The sequence below is a fragment of the Triplophysa rosa genome, linkage group LG2 (assembly GCF_024868665.1).
Source record: "Triplophysa rosa linkage group LG2, Trosa_1v2, whole genome shotgun sequence".
Taxonomy (NCBI): Eukaryota; Metazoa; Chordata; class Actinopteri; order Cypriniformes; family Nemacheilidae; genus Triplophysa; species Triplophysa rosa.
The window spans coordinates 22,291,404-22,310,495 of record NC_079891.1 but is presented as its reverse complement, the minus strand read 5'-3'; the positions used below and the strand labels follow the sequence as shown (position 1 = coordinate 22,310,495).

The following is a 19,092-nucleotide window of genomic DNA, read 5'->3' as shown; positions in this document are numbered from 1 at the left end:
AAAAATAATTTTTGACAGCTTTATGTATTTTCTACGGTCCTATTTATGTGTTGTATAGCTAAGTGTGTGGGGAAATTGTAATAACTGTGTCTAGATGAAAAATATTTGTGTTGAACTGAGTGAGAGAGTCTTTCTTTTTACATCAGGTTTAGCCACAGCAAAAGAAGTTAGGTAAAAAAATCACTACTTGGAGCAGAAGTGCATCAGTTACAGAAGACGATCAATCGCCAGCAGAGGGAGACAGAGCTTCAAGCGGAAATCAATGCAGCTTTTAATTACAACCAAATTAATATTTTCAATAAAATCACTGTTAATGTAAACGGAGGGTTCAGAGATTTGTTTAGGTAAGCTCACTACTTTTTTGTTTTACGGTTCCTATAAAGCTACAGGCAGAGCTTTAGCTAAACTGGCAAGTTCATACTAACACAAAGTACTCATTTTGGCTCATTGTTCAGGATAGGTAAAAACAGGCGCCTGTCGTCTCAAAGAGGATATAGTGCATTACATTACTTAGTACTGAAAGCTTAGCTGTGATACATTTGTTGATCATAAAAAGATACAATGCAGATAAACAAATGGAAAAACAGGTATAACCTACAATAACATGGATGTAATATACATCTTTAATTTAATTTAATGTTTAAAGTCATGCACCATTTTCAGATTATTTTGCAAAAGACAGCAGTAACCCGCCACACAACCAAAAATGATCAGTTCTTCAACAGATATGGTGGGTTATGGTTAGTTATATATAAAATCTAAAAAATAACACTATTTCCTGTGGACAGAGGAAAGCATGTAAAGCCAACATATTTATTGTAAATAAATGTTACATTATGATTCAATCCAACTGTGGTGTCACAGAGAAAGTGTCATTTATAATGAATCAAATAACCCCAACGTCAATAAAGAGCAGAAGCACACATGCATACCCAAGTTAATAACAGTCATAAGTAGTTTATACTAACTTCTAGTGCGGTCAGTTTTTGGTACATACACTGCAGTGTACTTAAGATTGCACATTCTACTCAAAAACTCAAAAGCTTTCATATTGACGCGTTTATGTTTTTTAACAGTAAATATAATACATGAAGAAAATTGTCCAGTACAAAATAATTGTATTGCACACCGCAATCACACGATGGTTTGTAATGTCATTTTCAGGGCATGCTAATATACATTTAATATCATGTCTTAAAACCATAATATTATTTATTTACAGATAAATGGGCAAATTAGTTTCTTTTTTATTCTGTACAAGTGAAAAAGAAATTGGCATATAAGAGCACTTTAGAGTACATAAAAGTGATTTAAAAAACAGGGCAGTACTTTAAGTGACTGAAGGTGAACAATATAATTCACCCATCAGTGCAGAACAGAAAATGTTTTTGATGCGGAGTGTTATGTAGCAACGTAAAATGCCACAAAAGATTTTAACTTATTTCCTATTTTGTTGAATTGCAAAGTCGAATTAAAAACCTTTCTATAGTTTTAACAAGAAAAACAACTAAAAACCAATAATCACATAAATCTAAAGGGTTTGAGATGTTAGAATACTTTCTGACGTTACTGTAGGATAAGGGTGGAAGCTGGTCTCATTATACCATGACAAAACTAAGCATGAATGGGGTAAGAGAAGCATGTAGTTGAGGATGTACCTCAACTGTAGATAACATTTAAAGGATTAAAATGCACCCGGAAGAATATATACTTATATCAAATACATAAAAGTGCTTCAGCTAAAGCAGGTACATCAAAGGCAGTACTAATGCGCTACAATTTTTATATCAATATATTTTTTAAAATTAGGTTTAGGTCAGATGAAACTTTAACCGAATTCTTGCATTTAAATTGGATTAAATCCGTACGACGAAAACAGAGTCTTGCAGTGCTGCATGTAGGTTCCACTTTCATCGGCTAGACGTGTGGTGGAAAGGGAAGGGAGGTATGAGAATATCCAGTAACTTCTAAAGTGCTTGAAGGTTCACAGACGACAATGTCATGCAGTGCATGAGAGGAAAGGAACCACAATGATGCATGAGGTATAAATCATAGAAGGTCACGGTGAAAGTTTGCCAGCTTCAGCCATGGTAGAGGCGGATCCGTTGAGATACAGAAGCTCGACACAGTGGGCAGGACTGCAGAGCGTCGCTGCAGGTCTGGCAACAGCACACATGCCCACAAGGCAGAAAGATCATCTGTGACTACACACAACAGATGAGAATTTTTGTTATATTTTTAGGTTAGTTAACTCTATAGATCATATCAAAAGCACAACTATAAGTTTTATTAAGTTCAAAGCATTTGTGAAAGTACAGTTTAAGAGTTAAGAATCACCTGACCATTATGTGGTTCTAGAGCGATATACTTTAAAAACTCTTTGTTTGTGTGTACCGTAACACATGAAAGCACATAAGTTCGACCCGAGGGCGAGTAAATAACTTTCTCCGAAACTTTTTTCTGAAAATTCTGTCATCATTTACCTACCCTCAGATTGCTCCAAACCTGTATACATTTCTTTGTTTTGCTAAACACACAGGAAGAAATTTGGAAGATTGTCAAATCTCACCCCCCATTGACTCCCATAGTATTTATTTTCCCTACTATGGCAGTACATGGTGGGTGAGATCTGACATTCTTCCGAATTTCTTCCTGTGTGTTTGGGACAATCTATGGGTGAGTAAATGGGTGAAATATCCCTTTAAGAGGGCTGAGTTTATGACCTACACTGCAGCTAGCCACCAGAGGGCGATCAAATGGTGTGTGGCACGGTTGGGAAATCCTAGTGAGTTTCTAGTAAAGTTTTTGGTCAAGGCCTTACCTCATGCTCCATGCACACCACACACTCTGAGCTGCTGGGTCCATCAGAACTCGGGGCAGTGGGTGTGGGGGGGCTATTTGGGGTGTTGGGTGTCAGTGGTGGAGTGAGCTGCTGTTGCTGTTGAGGGTTAGAAGCAGACGGTCCAGTTTCCTCTCTGGCTGTTTTAGGCAGTGCTGGAGGGACAAATACATCATGGATATGATTAGATTTTGACATGTTTTTAACTTTAAGAAGAATTCACAGCTCCAATTCCAAATATAATATATCATGTCTTCAAGTAAAAATGCTGTATCTTACGGTCAGAAAAGGTGCGTTCCCTGGCCCAGTGAAGAAGAGCTTTCTGCACACCGACCTCATTGATCCCCAGCTGTAATAAAACACAGCAAAGATGTAGTTTGGTAAGAATCATCCTGACTGACGTAAATGATGACAAATGCCTACAAACAGACAGTACAGCATCACTTACAAACATAAGGGCAAACATGGTAAAAGTGCCGACCTTGCTAAGATCTTTAGTGGTCATGTGACGCAAGGCCTCAGCAGTGATTCGATGATGAGCTATGATTGGCAGGTAGTGTTGAGCAGAAAGTTTACACAACAGATTGCCAAGCTCTCTATCCACGGCCATCTCCTGACAAGAAAAAAGAGCACGGTTTAAATGATACTGCACCTCAAACACGGTTACTCTAGTGTATATATGGGAACAACTCGTAGCGTCTAAGACCTGCATACGCAGAGATAGTGGTTTAGCATCCAGGAGTCTCTGATATTGTATCATCCAGTAGTTTTGTTGATTGGATTCACTCTTCAGTTCCATCTCGGCCTAAAGACCAGAGAAAACACAGGCAAGAAAAATCACACACATGTATGTACATTTGTAGCCTTTGTCATGACCAAATTGAACATTATGTATATCACTGTTTTAGTGTCCAGTGTCTCCTATGGAAGCTGGTCCAGGATTGTTGAACTGTCCAGAACCTGTCAATCACTCACCAGGACCTGCCTGAGCTCCTCCTCCCTCTGGTCCTTCTGTTTGAATAACTGCTGCAGTAGATCTGTCAGAGCTGTCCTCTGCTCAGCCAGCACCTCCTACCACAGCCCAAACACACACACATTGTAAATACATGGACGCATACATAAACATTACACAGAATGCCTATCCTATCAGAATGACTGTTGTGACAACTTGTAGGGGCGATGCGAGCGTGTTATTTAAACAGCAATGGGATGGAATGCTATTTGGAGTAACCAGAGAGGGCTTATGCAAAAATAATATAGTGATAAAATCAAACCATGAGTCATAGATGCTTGCATAATATCCCCACTCCTCTCTATTCTCAACAGCATGCTAAACCACACACAGGAACCACCACGTACTGTATCCCCTGCTGCCACTTACCTGCAGGTTCTCAGTGTCCAAATTCCTCCTTTTAACCTCCAGCTTTGTCAACTGCATTAACTCTGCCTCAATGAGTTTAATCTATGGATAAAAGCATATAGTGGGGGTGTGAATGGCCCCATGGAGACATGACAATACACAGACACCTTTTGGGATCTGCATTATGAAGGTTGCGTCCAATGAGAGGTGGGATGTGAGAAGCGTAGGCTGACTGAAGGTGCGCAGAAGAACCAAAATGTTTGGTGGAACGGGCCGAAAATGTGATTGAATGACAAGACTATCTTAAACATTACTATTTAAAATGTGGACTTATAAAGTACTTGGTGAATGTCCTGAAACCTCTTTCTGAAAAGACAGAATCAAATTATAATTTCATCATACATGCATATTCTGCAATTGATCTGAACGGATCCTTAAATTTGCTGACATAAATGGGAACCAAACCAATCAGCAATTTGATATAAACTCCCGTATCTACTTAATAATCCTAATAATGCCATTATGCATATTTGAAGATGTGGTATTTTTCATGGAAACGGAGCAGCATACCTGATTGCGGATGTAAGCGTGCACACTGTCCTTCTGGAGCTGAAGGGCCTCAAAAGCAGCTTTCTGCATTTCCTCCTGAGCCAATCAGAAACAGGGTCATATTAACACATAAAGGGCAAACTCATTCTGTATAACCACTGACCACCACAGGCAAAAAGAAAAGTTTATATTTTACCAGTCTGACAATGTTATTACTTAGCATTTCATTAACGTACTTTGCCTGTAGAGCAAATAGATATATGAAAGCTGTTTTTTTTTACGAGAATAATGCAGAATACAGTTTTGTTTTGGGATAATATACAGCCGTGGAAAAAATTAAGAGATATTTCCAATTTTTCATTTAATCAGCATTTCTAGATGTATTGTGGCCATTCCAGTCCAATGTCTATTGAATTTCAACTCAGGAGTGATATAAAGTCATCCAACAGCAATGTGAAAGACTGACAGCATGACAAGACACAGGAAAACTGTGATCAAAATCAAGGTTATAATCAAGGTTACATATTTTTTTTTACTTTTCATAAATACGTGTACAAATATTACTGTTGTATTGCTTAAAAGTGAATTTAAGCATCTACTGTATATGAGCATCTTTTCTCTTATTTTGACCTTTTTCCCCAGTTTTAATTTTCTGCAAATAAATGCAACTAGAAACTATATTTTTATGTGAAATTTGGGAGAAATATTGTTAGTAGTTCACAGAATGAAACAAAATGACAATTTTACCTAAACACATACCTATAAATAGTAAATTCAGGAAAAACTGAAAATCATTTTGAAATTTTCCGTGGCTGTTTATTCATATTGCTTTGGTGTTTATAGTGTTTTTGTAGGTTTATACGGCATAATTACCTCTCGGAGGATCTGACTAATGGCTTTGTTTTTGTCTAGCTGCTGCAGGGACAAAACTTGGTCAAATTTTTTATCCAACCACTGCAAACTGAACAAACAATAAAAGAGACAAAAGGAGAAAAAAGGTCAAACAACAGCATGATTTTCAGCTTCAGATTAGTAAACAGAAAAAAAACTGTTAAACAAGCCCATTCTGACTGAAGCATGTACAGTCTTACCTCCTGCTGGCCTCAGACACCAGAATCTGTTTTCTGGCGTCACTGGCTTCCTGCATTAACCGTAGAGAGCAACTCTCAAACAGCATCCTCTGCATGGCACCTGTAAACACGCAGTCACTTTTAGACCACCTTCACTCTTATAATTTCTTGTTTGTATAACCACAATCCAACACAGATTGCATCCAACATGACTTTTGTAAGACATTTTAGATTGTCTCTAAACAGATTCCACAAGTGTCACTGCTGATATTGTTCTGAGTTAAGAACGGCTGAACTCAAAATGCGTCATGGTTTCTTGCTGCTGCCACAATACATTTCTCAATGCTCAATGGTTCTGACCAAAAAATGGCTTCACTATGATATAGAAAACCAAACAGATTTATCTTTCTATTCCAAAAAAAGTTTGTTGATAAATCTTATTTATAAAATCTTCAAAACTCACTTGCCACTTCTTTCTTCCTCAAAGAGTCCGCTTCTTCCTGTGTGATGGCTGTAAGGTGTTCCATTCGTATTCTTAAAAAACACAATAAAACCATCTCTATTTAAATGAAGAAAAAAAACATTGTTTTCTGTGTATAGAACTTATCTTCCAAGCAGCAGATTTTTGAAACCAAATAAACAGTTCAAACAAGCATTAGTGACATTCACAGAAACTTAAAGGGGTAGTTCACCCAAAAATAAGACATTCTGACATCATTTACTCGCCCTTAAGTTGTTCCAAATCTGTATGAATTTCTTTGTTCACACAAAGAAAGATATTTGAAAGAATGTTTGTAACCAGTTTTGGGGCATTATTAACTACTATAGTAGGAAGAAAAACTACTATGGTAGTCAATGGTGCCCCAGAATTGTACGGTTTCGCACATTCTCCAAAATATTTTTTGTGTTCAACTAAAAAAAGAAGTGTATACAGGTCTGGAACAACTTGAGTGAATGATAACAGAATTTACATTTTTGGGTGAACTATCCCTTTAAGCTTCTGAGAACAAACGTGACTGTTCTGGGAGCGTGCGAATTACAGTACGTTATGTAATGTAAAAGCAATACAGCTCAGTTATTTTTGTAACGCTGCACTCTGGATTTCTTAAGTGGCTCCATTAGATAGAGAGAAATTCACTTAGCAGATGCTTTATTGATGGAAGATCACGGTCCATTAGAGATCAGCGTGCCAATTCTACTCACCGGTCCTCCTCTAGAGCTTGCAGAAAGGCAGCACTCCTTTCTTGTCTATTAAACACACAGAGCAACAATATTCGAAATACGTGGCAAACCATAACCTGAAAACTACTGGATTGAGCATGATGAAAGCAATAGTAGCTTCTACAAAAACAGCCCACTGTGACCTCACCGTTTGTTATCAAGCAGAAGGTCAGAGACACGACTCATCAAGGTGCTCTCTGCCTGACGGACTTTATCAAGTATCTTTAGCCTCACTGCTTCTTGGGCCTTCTGCTGCTGAGACACACCTAATTCTAACCGCTCCTGCGCCTGAGATAGAGACAAGGTCAAAGAAAATTAAATGCTTTCATTATTTTGCAGCATTAGCTGTTGCCCTATTCAGTAACATTAAGGACAAATCTATAGTGTTTGGATACGTGTTTATCCGATTGCTTTAATATTTGTGCTGTATCCAGTTGGCATAGTTACCTGTCTGACGGACAACAATATGTCTTCTTTACGAGAGTTGTTGAGGACAAGGAATTGAGCTTGCTCTCTCTGTTTCTCCTCTAGCTCCTTCTCAAAGATCAACTTTTCCTGCTTTTTCTCCTCCTGATATAGGAACAGAGAGAAAGACACGTCAATAATATTTCATTTAAAGATACAGTAATAACACAGAAATATGATCAAACATACCTTTCTCTTCTCATAGTCCATCATTTTGTTCTGCAGTGTCAGCAAGAAATAAAAACAATTGGCAAATCATTATTACATTAGCAGGTAAATGCGTATTTTGTAGCCTAAAACAGCATGAAAACGTCTAAATTAAGTTAAAGGCAACAATGTCAGTTCCAAAACAGTGGACCAATCAGAAGACCCCGGAGGCGGGGAAAGTGTTGCGAGGCTTTGTTTACAGTAACAAGTTGGCAAATCAATTTCTGACCCTCACGTTCAGCACTGCGCTTTTTAAACTAGAGATGCACCGATTGCAATTTTCTTTGCCGATTCCGATTTCCGATTTTATTACAAGTGAAACCTGCCGATTCCGATTTTCTATCCACAAACTATAATTGACAGTATACTGTATAAAACCATATGAACTTTTCTTCAGTACACATTTTTTTTATTTTCATTGAATAAATGATTGAACATTACAGTTTCCCCAAATGCAGTTCCCCAAGCTGCATTAAATTACAGAATCTTCTCTTTCCCAAACAACTTTTAAATTGAATAACTCTGTGACTGAAAAGAAGTACAAATAATAAAATATAACTAAACATGTCACTTAATTTACCTTTTTCATTTTTGTACTCATCTCACAAAAGTCTAAGATAACAATAAAATACTTCAACTTTATTCTCATCTGTTTCCGTTTATGAAACTAACATTGCTTTATTTCATTTTTTTCTGAAATGTAAAATAAATTGTCTTTATCTTGTGTCTGTAGTATTAAAAGTAGTGGGTTGATTTTTGCTGCAACTTCAATAAAAAGGTTAAAAATGTTATGAGTGAATTCTACTCTAAAGACGTATATGTATTTGCAGTTTTTTGTGTTAGTAAAGAACTCAATCAGATATATATCACATATATTGGTTGATTTATTCATTTTTTTATATTTTGGATTTTTAAAAACAAGTAGAAGTCGTGTTGAATGTCATTTTACCTAGGTGAAATGACCACAGTTTTAACGTAAGACAAGCAATCAGGTTGAGTGGAATTTACGTTTGTTTTACACAGAGTGAACGACTTCAACATGAGTTTAGCACGTGTCAGAGTTTAGCATGATGCTAATAGCATCACTGTTAGCATACATACCCCATGGAGACGTAGCAGCGAGAGATGAACTACAGTCTGTACAGTACATGATGCGTGTGCACGCGCGTGCAGTCAGCGGACATGAGAGATGCGCGTCAGACAGCAGAGACTCGCGGTGCGGTGGACACACATGCGAGTATAAACGAGCCGTGAAAGACAGTCTGTGCGCGCGCACGTTTACATGTTTACTTGCGGCTTTGAGTGTACTGACGGCTGTGACGTCCTTGCCCGCATCACGGGAAACAGAAGATCGGCTTAGAATCGGCGAGACGTGAGACTGACCGGCCGGTCACCGGTCGGGACGATCATACGAAAAACCAACCGATTCCGATCTCTGGCCGGTCAATCGGTGCACCTCTATTTTAAACCATTGCAGAGTGCTGCAAAACACATTTGTCTTTTGACAATTAAATAATAATAATCACAGCAAACAATTAACCCTACAAAGTTCATGACCTCATCTAACCATATAGAAACACTCTTTACATTATATTTAATAACTGCATGAGAGAAGTGATAATGTTTACTGACCTGCCAGGCCATCTCCTCACCGTCAACACAATCAACCTCCTGTTTCGTTCCATCATGCTCCAGCACAGGCAGGAGATACTGGGATGGAGGGCAATACTCTAGACCCATCTCTAAAGCATATAAAAACTCAATTAACAAAACCCTTTATACAGAATTGCCTTCACCTATATTAAATTTGTCATCTCGTAAGGTGGACTGCCAGGAGGTTTTTGAGACTCACCTGAACAGAGGTAACGCTGCACTTCCTCTGTGCCGCCCATACACACTGATGAAGGAGGATAGGTCATAACATGTGCATCCAGGATAAGACTCTGCCACATCACATTACACACGACACATGCACAAGTGTTTTTAATGATGCATCAATGTCGACATCATTATATTAAATGACTTATTCCTAAACCTCGACAACAAAACACTCACTTCCAGAGTGCGAACACAGGCCAGCTCTTTGGGCAGTTCTAGGATGCTGTTTTCACTTAGGTCCAGTGTTCGCAGACTGCTCATGCGACCCACAGACACAGGAATCACAGTAAGACAGTTTGCTGTGTAAATGAAAGCATTATGTTTAATATGGGACTCATGATACAGTATAATGTCAACAGCAACATATGTATCAAAATGTTTTCTCTTTATGTTTATATATTCACTTGCTCTATAATGCTGTATGTTAAAATTACTCATGTGGTAAGTGAAAAAAACTAGATCAAGTAAAAAACATTCAATGCTCTAATGAAGACATTTTAAAACGATGAAAACGCATAATACAGACCTTTCACATTAAGTGTCTGTAGATGCCTTAGATCCCCTATAGAGTCTGGCAGCTGTTTTATGTGATTCTTCTCCACATTCAGCACCTTGTAAGAAAAAAAAAATATTCATTGTTGTTTAAATACGTCTTATTTAAGTGTTATGAGAGGCCATCCTTATGTTGTTAATATAGTCAGTATATGCAGCAGTGTCACACTGCACCGAGTAGCTTTTTGCTTTAATGTAACAGTTTTAAATAATAGAAATATTACAAAGAAATGATTATTAAAATGTTATTAAATGCAGCATTTTCTCAAGTCCCATTTAAGCATTAGAATATATACTTCCTGACATTTAATGTTTTGAAATTAATAGTTTCCCTTTATGGACCATAGCAGGGTAAACAGGAAGTTTACATCTAAGCTGTTGGGTACTGTATTTAAGCACAGGTAGAATGGTTTGTTGGCCAATCAGTATTCAGGATCAGTGCTATTGGTTTCATAATATTACGTCAACAACCCACCTCACATCTTTTAATATTTAAAACATTTACCTGCAAGGACAAAAGCTGCCCAATGTCATCAGGAAGCGATGTGAGTTTATTTTCATGGAGGTCTAAAACCTTAAGAATTGATATAGAGAGTTGTTACTGTACAGATGTTCAAAAAAAGGAAATTCATATTGGTGTCATCATATTTAATTTCTCTCACCTTTAACGTTGCTAAGGCACTAATGCAGCAACCTTTAGGTATAAATGATCTCAGGTAATTTCCATGGAAAATGAACACCTGGAATTTAAGTGGAAACTCATTTATATTTATATTCGGAAGATGCATTTTTCAAACCGACTCATGCATTCAGTCTATACTAGAATTGCATACTGTGTATGTTTTCTTTCAGAATGTGTGTTTCGTGGGAATCAAACCATGACTTTTGCACAATGCTCTGCCAACCGAGCTACAGGAACATAGCTCCTGTCAAATTTTCACTGACCACAGTTCAAAGAAAACAAAAACACTATTGTAAACAGACTCACTTTTTTCTGGAGCACTTTACAAAGGGAGATGGCACATGAAGGAACCTGCAGAAAAAAGCAAACAGATAGCAATAATAATAAATATCCCCGTGCAATATGCAAAAGACGTGATAAATCACAAAATGGTTAGTACTGTTTCTCTGTGATTAGAGTTTCTGTAACTCACCTCTGTAAGTTCACAAGAAGAAATATCCAGAATATCATCTGCACCTGCTTCTTTGGCCTGCGCAAAACATTGTATTAGGGTCCCAAACACTGCACAATGAGTAAGATGTAACCATATACAGATACAGAGTTGAAATAAATAACCTCTAACACATAAACCAACGTGAGTACACTCTCGAATGCAATGACACGTGCACACACCCACCAAGCACAGCTGGTTCTCAAGTCGCTTCTTGGAATCCTCACTGGGTTTCTTCTTTTTCGAGAACAGAAACATCCTGAAAGATGCTTGTGTGCGCCTTGGTCAAGCTACACTAAAGCCAGTTCCTATTTGGTGTAAATGCAGAATAACGTTATTAAAAACATCAAGTTTTACATTAAAATGGTCTTATTTACTAGTCTTGAGCACACATCTATCCGAGATTCATGTACGAATAGTTCGATTTAGTCTGAGGCTAATTTAATCGATCTGTTTTGAAACCAAGTAACGTTAACGTAAACATTAACGATAAAAAAGACAGTAACGTTACCTTACAAGAAATGACGAAAGCACACCTTCTCCCGTCTATGTGACATCTAAACGACTACGTCAAAACACAAGCTGCTTGAGACACACCTTTAAAATGCATAAAAACAATTTAGTGCTCCGTCTGATCTAACACAGCCCTTCAGCTCCACTTCAGGCAGGAAGGAAGTGGACTGATCGGATGTTGTGAATCACGTAATGCGTCACTGCAGTGTGAAAGGTGCCTCACTTCTCGCGATACTTCGTGAAGCTTTATATTCGCGGCGCAACGCTTCTGGTTCCTTTTTCGCTTAGACGGTGAAGGTGCAACAGTAATCGGTCGTCCCGAATCCGGGTTCATCCGACACCCTCACCAATTCAAATCGAACTGAGCTCAACTTCAGCTGATACGCCATGCCTCCTAAATTCGACCCCAACGAGACTAAAGTTGGTATGTGTGGAATACGGTAACGTTTTGATGGACTGATGAATCAGTCCCAGAGAGGCCTTGTCTGGGGGGTTTTTGTGGATAATTAAACGAGTCACATGGTAAACGTTTCGAGGCTTTGCTAAACCTTAGGATTTAGTTAAAACAATTGATCTGTACATATATGGACGGATAACCGAGACGAGTACGACTACGCTGCGGAAAGCACGCAAAGTGACTTTCGTTGTCTTCGATGCTATCGGTAGCATATTTGACTTTAGAAACGCTAACGTTAACTTAGTTAAGTCGCGGTGTTTCGAACGAATCGGAGTTATGAAAAGTATTAAAAGCTAAAGATCGACAGAGTGCAGGATTACTACTGTATGTAGTTCATTCAGTTCCACGTGGTAGCTGTTTATCTCGCACGTGGAGGAAAGTGAGATGCCTAGTCTTTAAACGGAAAGTGTAGTAAAACATGCAGAATATATTGTATTACGTTACAATATAACAATTTTGCTCTAGTCTTAAACGACTTTCAGAATTTCAGATACTTTTAACAGCACTTTTACCTGACGTTTTTGTGTCTAATATTAAATAAAATGGAGATGCAAGCTTGAATACCGTTTACAATATTCTAGGTAATTTAATGTTGACATTTAAACGGTTATGATGTATTGAGTAGATGGAATTCTGCTAGTATCTGCTTTTACAATGTTTAGTCTCTTGGGTCTCTGTGAAGATCTATAGAACTATATAATGTTCGCGGATTAGCCTTTTACCAAATCTACAGAAGCGATTTAAATTGCGGTTATAGAAATGCTGACTGTTGTAGTGAATACTTGTAGGTTAAGCTAGAACGCGATACCCAAACAACAGCCTTTTTTAGGATTCATTTCCCGTCTTGTGGAACAAATATCATGTGTATGTGGCGTCTCGGCATGCTGTTTTCAGACCACAGCAGCAATGAACACGTGTCTGCTTTATTGGCATCTTGATGGTGACCCCAACCAAAACAGGGATGCGTTAATTGAGAATAGGAAGGCATTTATGCAGACCTGTCTGTTTTTAGATCCGTCTAGAATTATAGGCTGTGACTTGGTTTTAAAAGGGTGCCTTGCATAGCTAGATTTTCCATCCTTTGCTGACCCTGGTGGAACTTTACATTAATACAAACCACAATGTATGATGCACAAATCTAAATAAATGCAGTATTATTAGATTCAGTTTTTCCATTGTGTATTAAAATAAAGGTCAGGATTATACTTTCTGACAGCCTTTGTTGGATGTCATTGAAAGTGAGTGTTTTAGTATTAGAATTTTATAGTTATGAAGTCCAGTATTACAATATTACATTTTTTTTTGTTCTGTTATTTTTCCCCTTGCAAGTGTTCTTGAGGTGCACAGGAGGAGAGGTTGGTGCCACATCCTCACTGGCCCCCAAAATTGGACCTTTGGGTCTTGTAAGTATTATGTAATAGTTTGCATTGCAGTAGTATATATTGCAGTCATTCCTACTATGGGAGTTTGTAAAGCAGCCTCCCGCCACTATGCAAGTCTGTGAAAGTGACTGTGTATAATCCAGTGGAGGCTAATAGTGACCCAGCTCTAGGAAACAGGACTGCCCTATTTAATGGGCAACTCTGTGCCGAAAGGCCTGGAACAAACCGTTCATCTTGCAGAATGTCAATTTACCCTTTATTCTCTCGTTTCTCAGTCCCCCAAAAAGGTGGGTGATGACATTGCAAAGGCTACCGGTGACTGGAAGGGTCTGCGTATCACTGTGAAACTGACCATCCAGAACAGACAAGCAGCGGTAAGCCCCTAAAGACATTTTATGCTTTTCATCTTGAAATCACTCAGCCCTAAAGTTTGTTTACGTGCCTTGTTTGTATTTCAGATTGAGGTAGTGCCATCAGCCTCTGCCCTCATCATCAAGGCTCTGAAGGAACCTCCCCGTGACAGGAAGAAGGTCAAGAACAGTAAGTAGATTTTACTTTAACGTAAATACACAATGTAAGATTAATGGTTTTGTGCATTCCGTTGTTGTGTAAGACACCCGCCACTATGCTAGTCTGTAAAAGTGACTGTGTATAATCCAGTGGAGGCTAATAGTGACCCAGCTCTAGGAAACAGGACTGCCCTGTTTAATGGGTAACTCTGTGCCGAAAGGCCTGGAACATTACATAAGGTTATGAACCTTAGGTGATTTTGTAGATACTAAAATGTGGGTTGGTAAATTTGGAATAGTGTGTGACCTTTGTGTATATAACTGTCCTAAAGTTTTTGTTCTTTGCTTGTAGTCAAGCATGCTGGAAGCGTTACATTTGATGAGATCGTCAGCGTTGCCCGTGTCATGAGGCCACGATCAATTGCCAGGGAGCTTTCTGGTATGTAGTCATGCAACATTTTGGAACTTGAAATTTCATGCATTCACCAGCCTCCCGCCACTAAGCATGTCTGATAAAGTGACAGTGTTTAATCCAGTGGAGGCTGATAGTGACCCAGCTCTAGGAAGCAGGGCTGCTCAACTAAGTGGGTAACCTTGTGCCAAATGATTTGGAACAATGGGGTGTAAAAACCATGCATAAATGAATTTCTTTTAAAATTATTTAATGTTTGTCCTGTTTCTATCAGGCACCATTAAGGAGATTCTGGGCACAGCACAGTCTGTGGGCTGCACCATTGATGGTCGTCCTCCCCATGATGTCATTGATGACATAAATAGTGGCAAAGTTGAATGACCAGCTGTACGTATCAATCATTCAAATATATTTTATTTACTTTGTCAAACTTGTTTAACTGGATTTTCTCTTTCTTGCAGGAATAAATACAATCAAGACAATAAAATTTGTTGATAAACTCAAGTGTTGTGACCTTGCTTGCATTAATCAATGATGTGCATATAGTGAGTTGGGGTTTTGTTTTTAAGCTTCTCTAATGGACATATCAATAACGAGAAATTGGAAAAAAATATTTATTAAACAATTTATTGAAATGTCTTGCAGTACAAAAGCTCAAGTATAAAACACAATATCCAAGAACCAGCTTACTACTATTTTGGCTGTTTGCCCCAGGAACAAGGATATATCTTAAACTACTCAGCCACAGTGTATTTTTTCAACATCACCCTGAACCTATAAAACTTCAATAGAAGCCTTTACCCAAGCTCTAAAATTACACCGCAAACATCTCAATTGCCTTAAGGTAACACTTAAATTTGCTTGAAATTCTGTGGATATGTTAATACTAACAGGTCTCAAAGAATGTACACCAATTCAAGAATGTTACCGCATTTTCATACAAAAGTATTCAAATAAAGGTGTTCAAGTGAAACATATTTAGTACCACAGATTTCATGACCAGACCAAGTGACACCTCTTCGCAACTATTAAAGTAAAAACTTAATAGTATTTGCCACAGTTGATGAAAACCAGAACAGGCTGCGCAAATAAAACAGTCTCTCAGTTCTCCACATCCTCTTCCTCCCCTTCATTCTCTCCATCCTGCTCCTCATCCATATGCTCATCTTCCTCTTCGTCTCTACTTTTATCATTCTCATCTGTCTCACTTTTCTTCTTGTCCTTGCGTTTCTGCTCGGATGCTGCTTTTTTGCCTTTCTGGCCTTTCTTGTAGGCTGTTGTGAAAGATGAAAAAGCAGTCAAATAACTGTATGGTCAATATCTACATGTAGTACTGGCTACACACTGAGTAAAACTAGAGTCTTGCCAAAGTTTAAAATACTTGCCAGAACTAAACAAAAAACAAAGTCTCTAAGCACAACTTACCTTCAAGTGCTTCACATAAGGGTTGTAAGAAACGCTCAAACTCCATCTCCTCCATAGCTGCCATCACATCTCCAGCATTGAGTGTCTTCCTCTTTGCTTTCATAGCAAAATTGTTTGCGCTGGTGTCAAAAAATAAAAGTTTCTAATGGTGATGTTTATATACAAATTTAAACGTTAACAAAGACTTACCATGATGTCGCATAGAGAACGAAAACACTAGCTGCCTGAGAAATAGCTCTTCTTGCCTCTTTAGACACGTTTACTCCGTCTGGCAACTGAAGAGATGACACATCAGGCAAACCCATAATAAACCAAGAAATAATAACAAAGTTATTTACAGAGATTCTATATGAAAAGTAACTGCTTTTATTTTAGTAAACGTGTACCAAATCAAAGTTGTGTCAGATTTATCATGTTATCGAAGTTTTACTACAATTATTATGATTACTGATCATAGTAAATGTGTGCTTACTGTGGTGGTTACAAATACCATAACTAGGGCAAATTTAAGTGCTTATTGAAACTTCAATTAACTCAATTCGTTTTCATTTCTATGGTTTATACATAAGCTGTTTTTATTCGTCTGTCAAAACCAGGTTATACAATAATAAAGTTACTATAACGAACGACACTTACCGCCTCCTTGATAATCCGCGTTATGACAGCATTGGGTAGATTGAGGTCCTCTGGTCTCTCGGCCATTACACTGAATAAACACTTAAATAATTACGTTCGACGATTAAATGTGTTTTATGTTAACAGATTTTCGTCGACGTTAAACTTGCGAACAATGCAACGATCATAACACGAAGTAACATTAATCAGATGTCAAACAGACCCACTGCACTCCCGCGAAAACTGCGTTAGCTTTAGCCGTCTGTTTGAAGAGTGAAACCAACGACAATTACAAAACACGTAAATTACGAATGCTGAATCTTACTGTGCTGAATACACAAAATACAAACTCGACTTCTAAGACACAGCCAGAACTTAAACAAGAGCTACCACACAACACTTTAACAGCCCGCTTGATCATCCAAAACCATGCGTTTGACCTTTCACCTCTCACCTCTGTTCTCTTACGTCTCAACCAATAGGATGCGTTTGCGTCCAGTCTGACTCGGTTTTTTAAAGTTACAAAACACATGTTGTTTTTTCGTGTGTGATTTAAAATGTACACGTTCTTCAATGAACACGTTTTATACAAGTTAAAATGTAAAAATTCGACTTTGCTGTTTGATTTGGTTTGTCGGCTGCTGTTTTAGGCCAGCCTCCAGTACGAACTATTTTGATGGGCAAGTTTTGTTGATCTGCATCTCAGATCGTGTGAATTGTAAACTGTCAGACGTCGGGCATTACAAACTGAATGAAAAAAAATCCTACCCAAATTCTGTCTTTTACTCTTATCGAAAAACTAATCCACAAGAATCGCGTTTATTTCAGTGCAGCATATGCAGTAGTCACGTGCACCTCAGCAGATTGCTCAGTTTTCATTGTTCTCAAATCATGCCCAATTTTAGCATTTCTTTGAGAGCAATGCCTTCCTGAGAATGAATGTAAAACATGATGCACTCCCCTTAAAGGGGTCATATGGCGGAAGTACGTGTTTTTCTGTGTTTTTGGTGTGTTATAAGTTGCCCATCATGCATGTATTAGACACGTAAAATTGCACAAAAGAAAGTGTGGGAACAAAAGATGCATTCTATCTAAAAGCGAATGCTCACCCAGACTTGCCTGAAACGCCTCGTGTAACCACACCCCGGCGAATCTACGTAACTTCGTAACATGATTTGACTAATACCGCCCAAATCTACACGTAGTTAAGGTGGGCGTAATTGTAAATCTCATTGTATCGCCTGTCAGTACAATTGCTTTGGAACCTGATGTTCCGAATATGGTAAGAGGCGTTACATTTCCGTGAAATGCTTGCAGTATTTGACCAATCACTACGCACTGGTGAACTGGCCAAACATAGCACACCTCCTTTTCAGAGAGATGAGCTTTGTAAAAAATCAGCGCGTTTCAGAGGCGGGGCAAAGAGGAGATACAAACATGCACGGTATGTGGAAAATACAGCGTTTTTTAAACTTTAAATGGTGCATACACATTGCGTTACATCTAAAACAAACAATAATATTCGTTTTAGCCATGCAATATGACTCCTTTAAAAATAGGAATGGGAATTAAAATATTAAAATATACATTTCTATATATTGGAAGTGCTTATGTTTTTCAATATATAAAATAATTATATATCTTTTGTATTATTAAATATATTAAAATGTATTTATTGCTTATTTATATATATGAAGAGTTTTTTTTCCCAAAATGAGATTCAAAAATCTTTTTTATTATGTTATCATGTTTTTATTGTGTTAGTTAGCTGCAGTTTTTAGTTATTAAGGCTTAAATCAAAACAAACCAACTGCAGTTTGATTCTCAATTTTGGGAAATCCTAACCATATAAGACCAACTCCTCTATATGTGTGGTCCCCCTAAAATAGTAGTTTAAAACAGAGTGCATGTGGATTTTCCCACAACGAATTCAATATGCACAGACCCATAAAGAAAAACTGGTGGGGGTGTGGCGTCTTTTTGCATTTTATTGTTTGCCGTACGATTGTGTCAACCTCAATTGTGGTAAATGCCAAAGAATTTCCATGACCTTTTTTCTTTGAAGCTCATCAAATTTCTTGAGGTTAGTTTCAAATATTAGCTGAAAAAGCAATTAACATTTAAAGCCATGTCGTCTTTTTATTGAGATTTGTAACGTTTCTTCACAGATGATGTCACTAAGTATTAGAGGTTGTCAGTAAAGGTTGTAAAGTGTTATAAATTGCCATTTTAGCTTTGGATAAGACATTTTTCATGGGTTGCAGTTTTCCGTAGCCTGTGAACTAAGTAAAGTTTAAAATTCCCTGTTGGGGTGGGTTAAACTAAACTAGAGCTGATATAGCATGGTTATTTCAATGATAATAGTTTAATTCAAAGTCAGTCTCAAATCATTGGTTACTCAACTAATATTTTAATTACAAATAAAACGGAGGATGCATCTATTCATTAATGTGCAAGGTTTGCCTA

The 19,092-nt window shown here is 37.8% G+C and overlaps 3 protein-coding genes and 3 non-coding genes across 6 annotated transcripts; 4 read left to right on the top strand and 2 right to left on the bottom strand.

Annotated features, from left to right (window-relative positions):
- Positions 1-11: 11 nt before the first annotated feature.
- On the bottom strand, positions 12-11,981 carry lrsam1 (leucine rich repeat and sterile alpha motif containing 1). The gene is made up of 25 exons (XM_057356751.1): positions 11,825-11,981; positions 11,500-11,621; positions 11,296-11,352; positions 11,130-11,174; positions 10,804-10,881; positions 10,647-10,715; positions 10,116-10,200; positions 9,767-9,888; positions 9,564-9,654; positions 9,344-9,453; positions 7,694-7,723; positions 7,487-7,609; positions 7,188-7,327; positions 7,022-7,066; positions 6,282-6,352; positions 5,840-5,939; positions 5,622-5,709; positions 4,770-4,844; positions 4,221-4,301; positions 3,815-3,910; positions 3,546-3,644; positions 3,321-3,452; positions 3,119-3,188; positions 2,822-2,994; positions 12-2,204 (listed from the first exon to the last, which is right to left on the bottom strand). Exons 2-25 carry the CDS (start codon positions 11,569-11,571, stop codon positions 2,082-2,084), a joined length of 2,175 nt encoding a protein of 724 aa, XP_057212734.1. The 5' UTR covers positions 11,572-11,621; positions 11,825-11,981; the 3' UTR covers positions 12-2,081.
- A 113-nt stretch (positions 11,982-12,094) lies between these two features.
- rpl12 (ribosomal protein L12) lies at positions 12,095-15,090 on the top strand. The gene is made up of 7 exons (XM_057356764.1): positions 12,095-12,250; positions 13,613-13,686; positions 13,941-14,039; positions 14,124-14,205; positions 14,527-14,613; positions 14,861-14,973; positions 15,048-15,090. Exons 1-6 carry the CDS (start codon positions 12,214-12,216, stop codon positions 14,965-14,967), a joined length of 486 nt encoding a protein of 161 aa, XP_057212747.1. The 5' UTR covers positions 12,095-12,213; the 3' UTR covers positions 14,968-14,973; positions 15,048-15,090.
- Positions 13,765-13,891, top strand: LOC130551447 (small nucleolar RNA SNORA65). The gene has a single exon (XR_008962613.1). It is a non-coding gene; the product is annotated as a small nucleolar RNA SNORA65 (small nucleolar RNA).
- LOC130551446 (small nucleolar RNA SNORA65) lies at positions 14,282-14,408 on the top strand. The gene has a single exon (XR_008962612.1). It is a non-coding gene; the product is annotated as a small nucleolar RNA SNORA65 (small nucleolar RNA).
- LOC130551448 (small nucleolar RNA SNORA65) lies at positions 14,667-14,793 on the top strand. The gene has a single exon (XR_008962614.1). It is a non-coding gene; the product is annotated as a small nucleolar RNA SNORA65 (small nucleolar RNA).
- Positions 15,091-15,205: 115 nt separating the features above from the next.
- Positions 15,206-17,084, bottom strand: pole3 (polymerase (DNA directed), epsilon 3 (p17 subunit)). Its single transcript, XM_057356778.1, has 4 exons — positions 16,648-17,084; positions 16,201-16,286; positions 16,012-16,130; positions 15,206-15,860 (listed from the first exon to the last, which is right to left on the bottom strand). The coding sequence occupies exons 1-4, from the start codon at positions 16,711-16,713 to the stop codon at positions 15,688-15,690; spliced, it is 444 nt and encodes a 147-aa protein (XP_057212761.1). The 5' UTR covers positions 16,714-17,084; the 3' UTR covers positions 15,206-15,687.
- Positions 17,085-19,092: the final 2,008 nt, after the last annotated feature.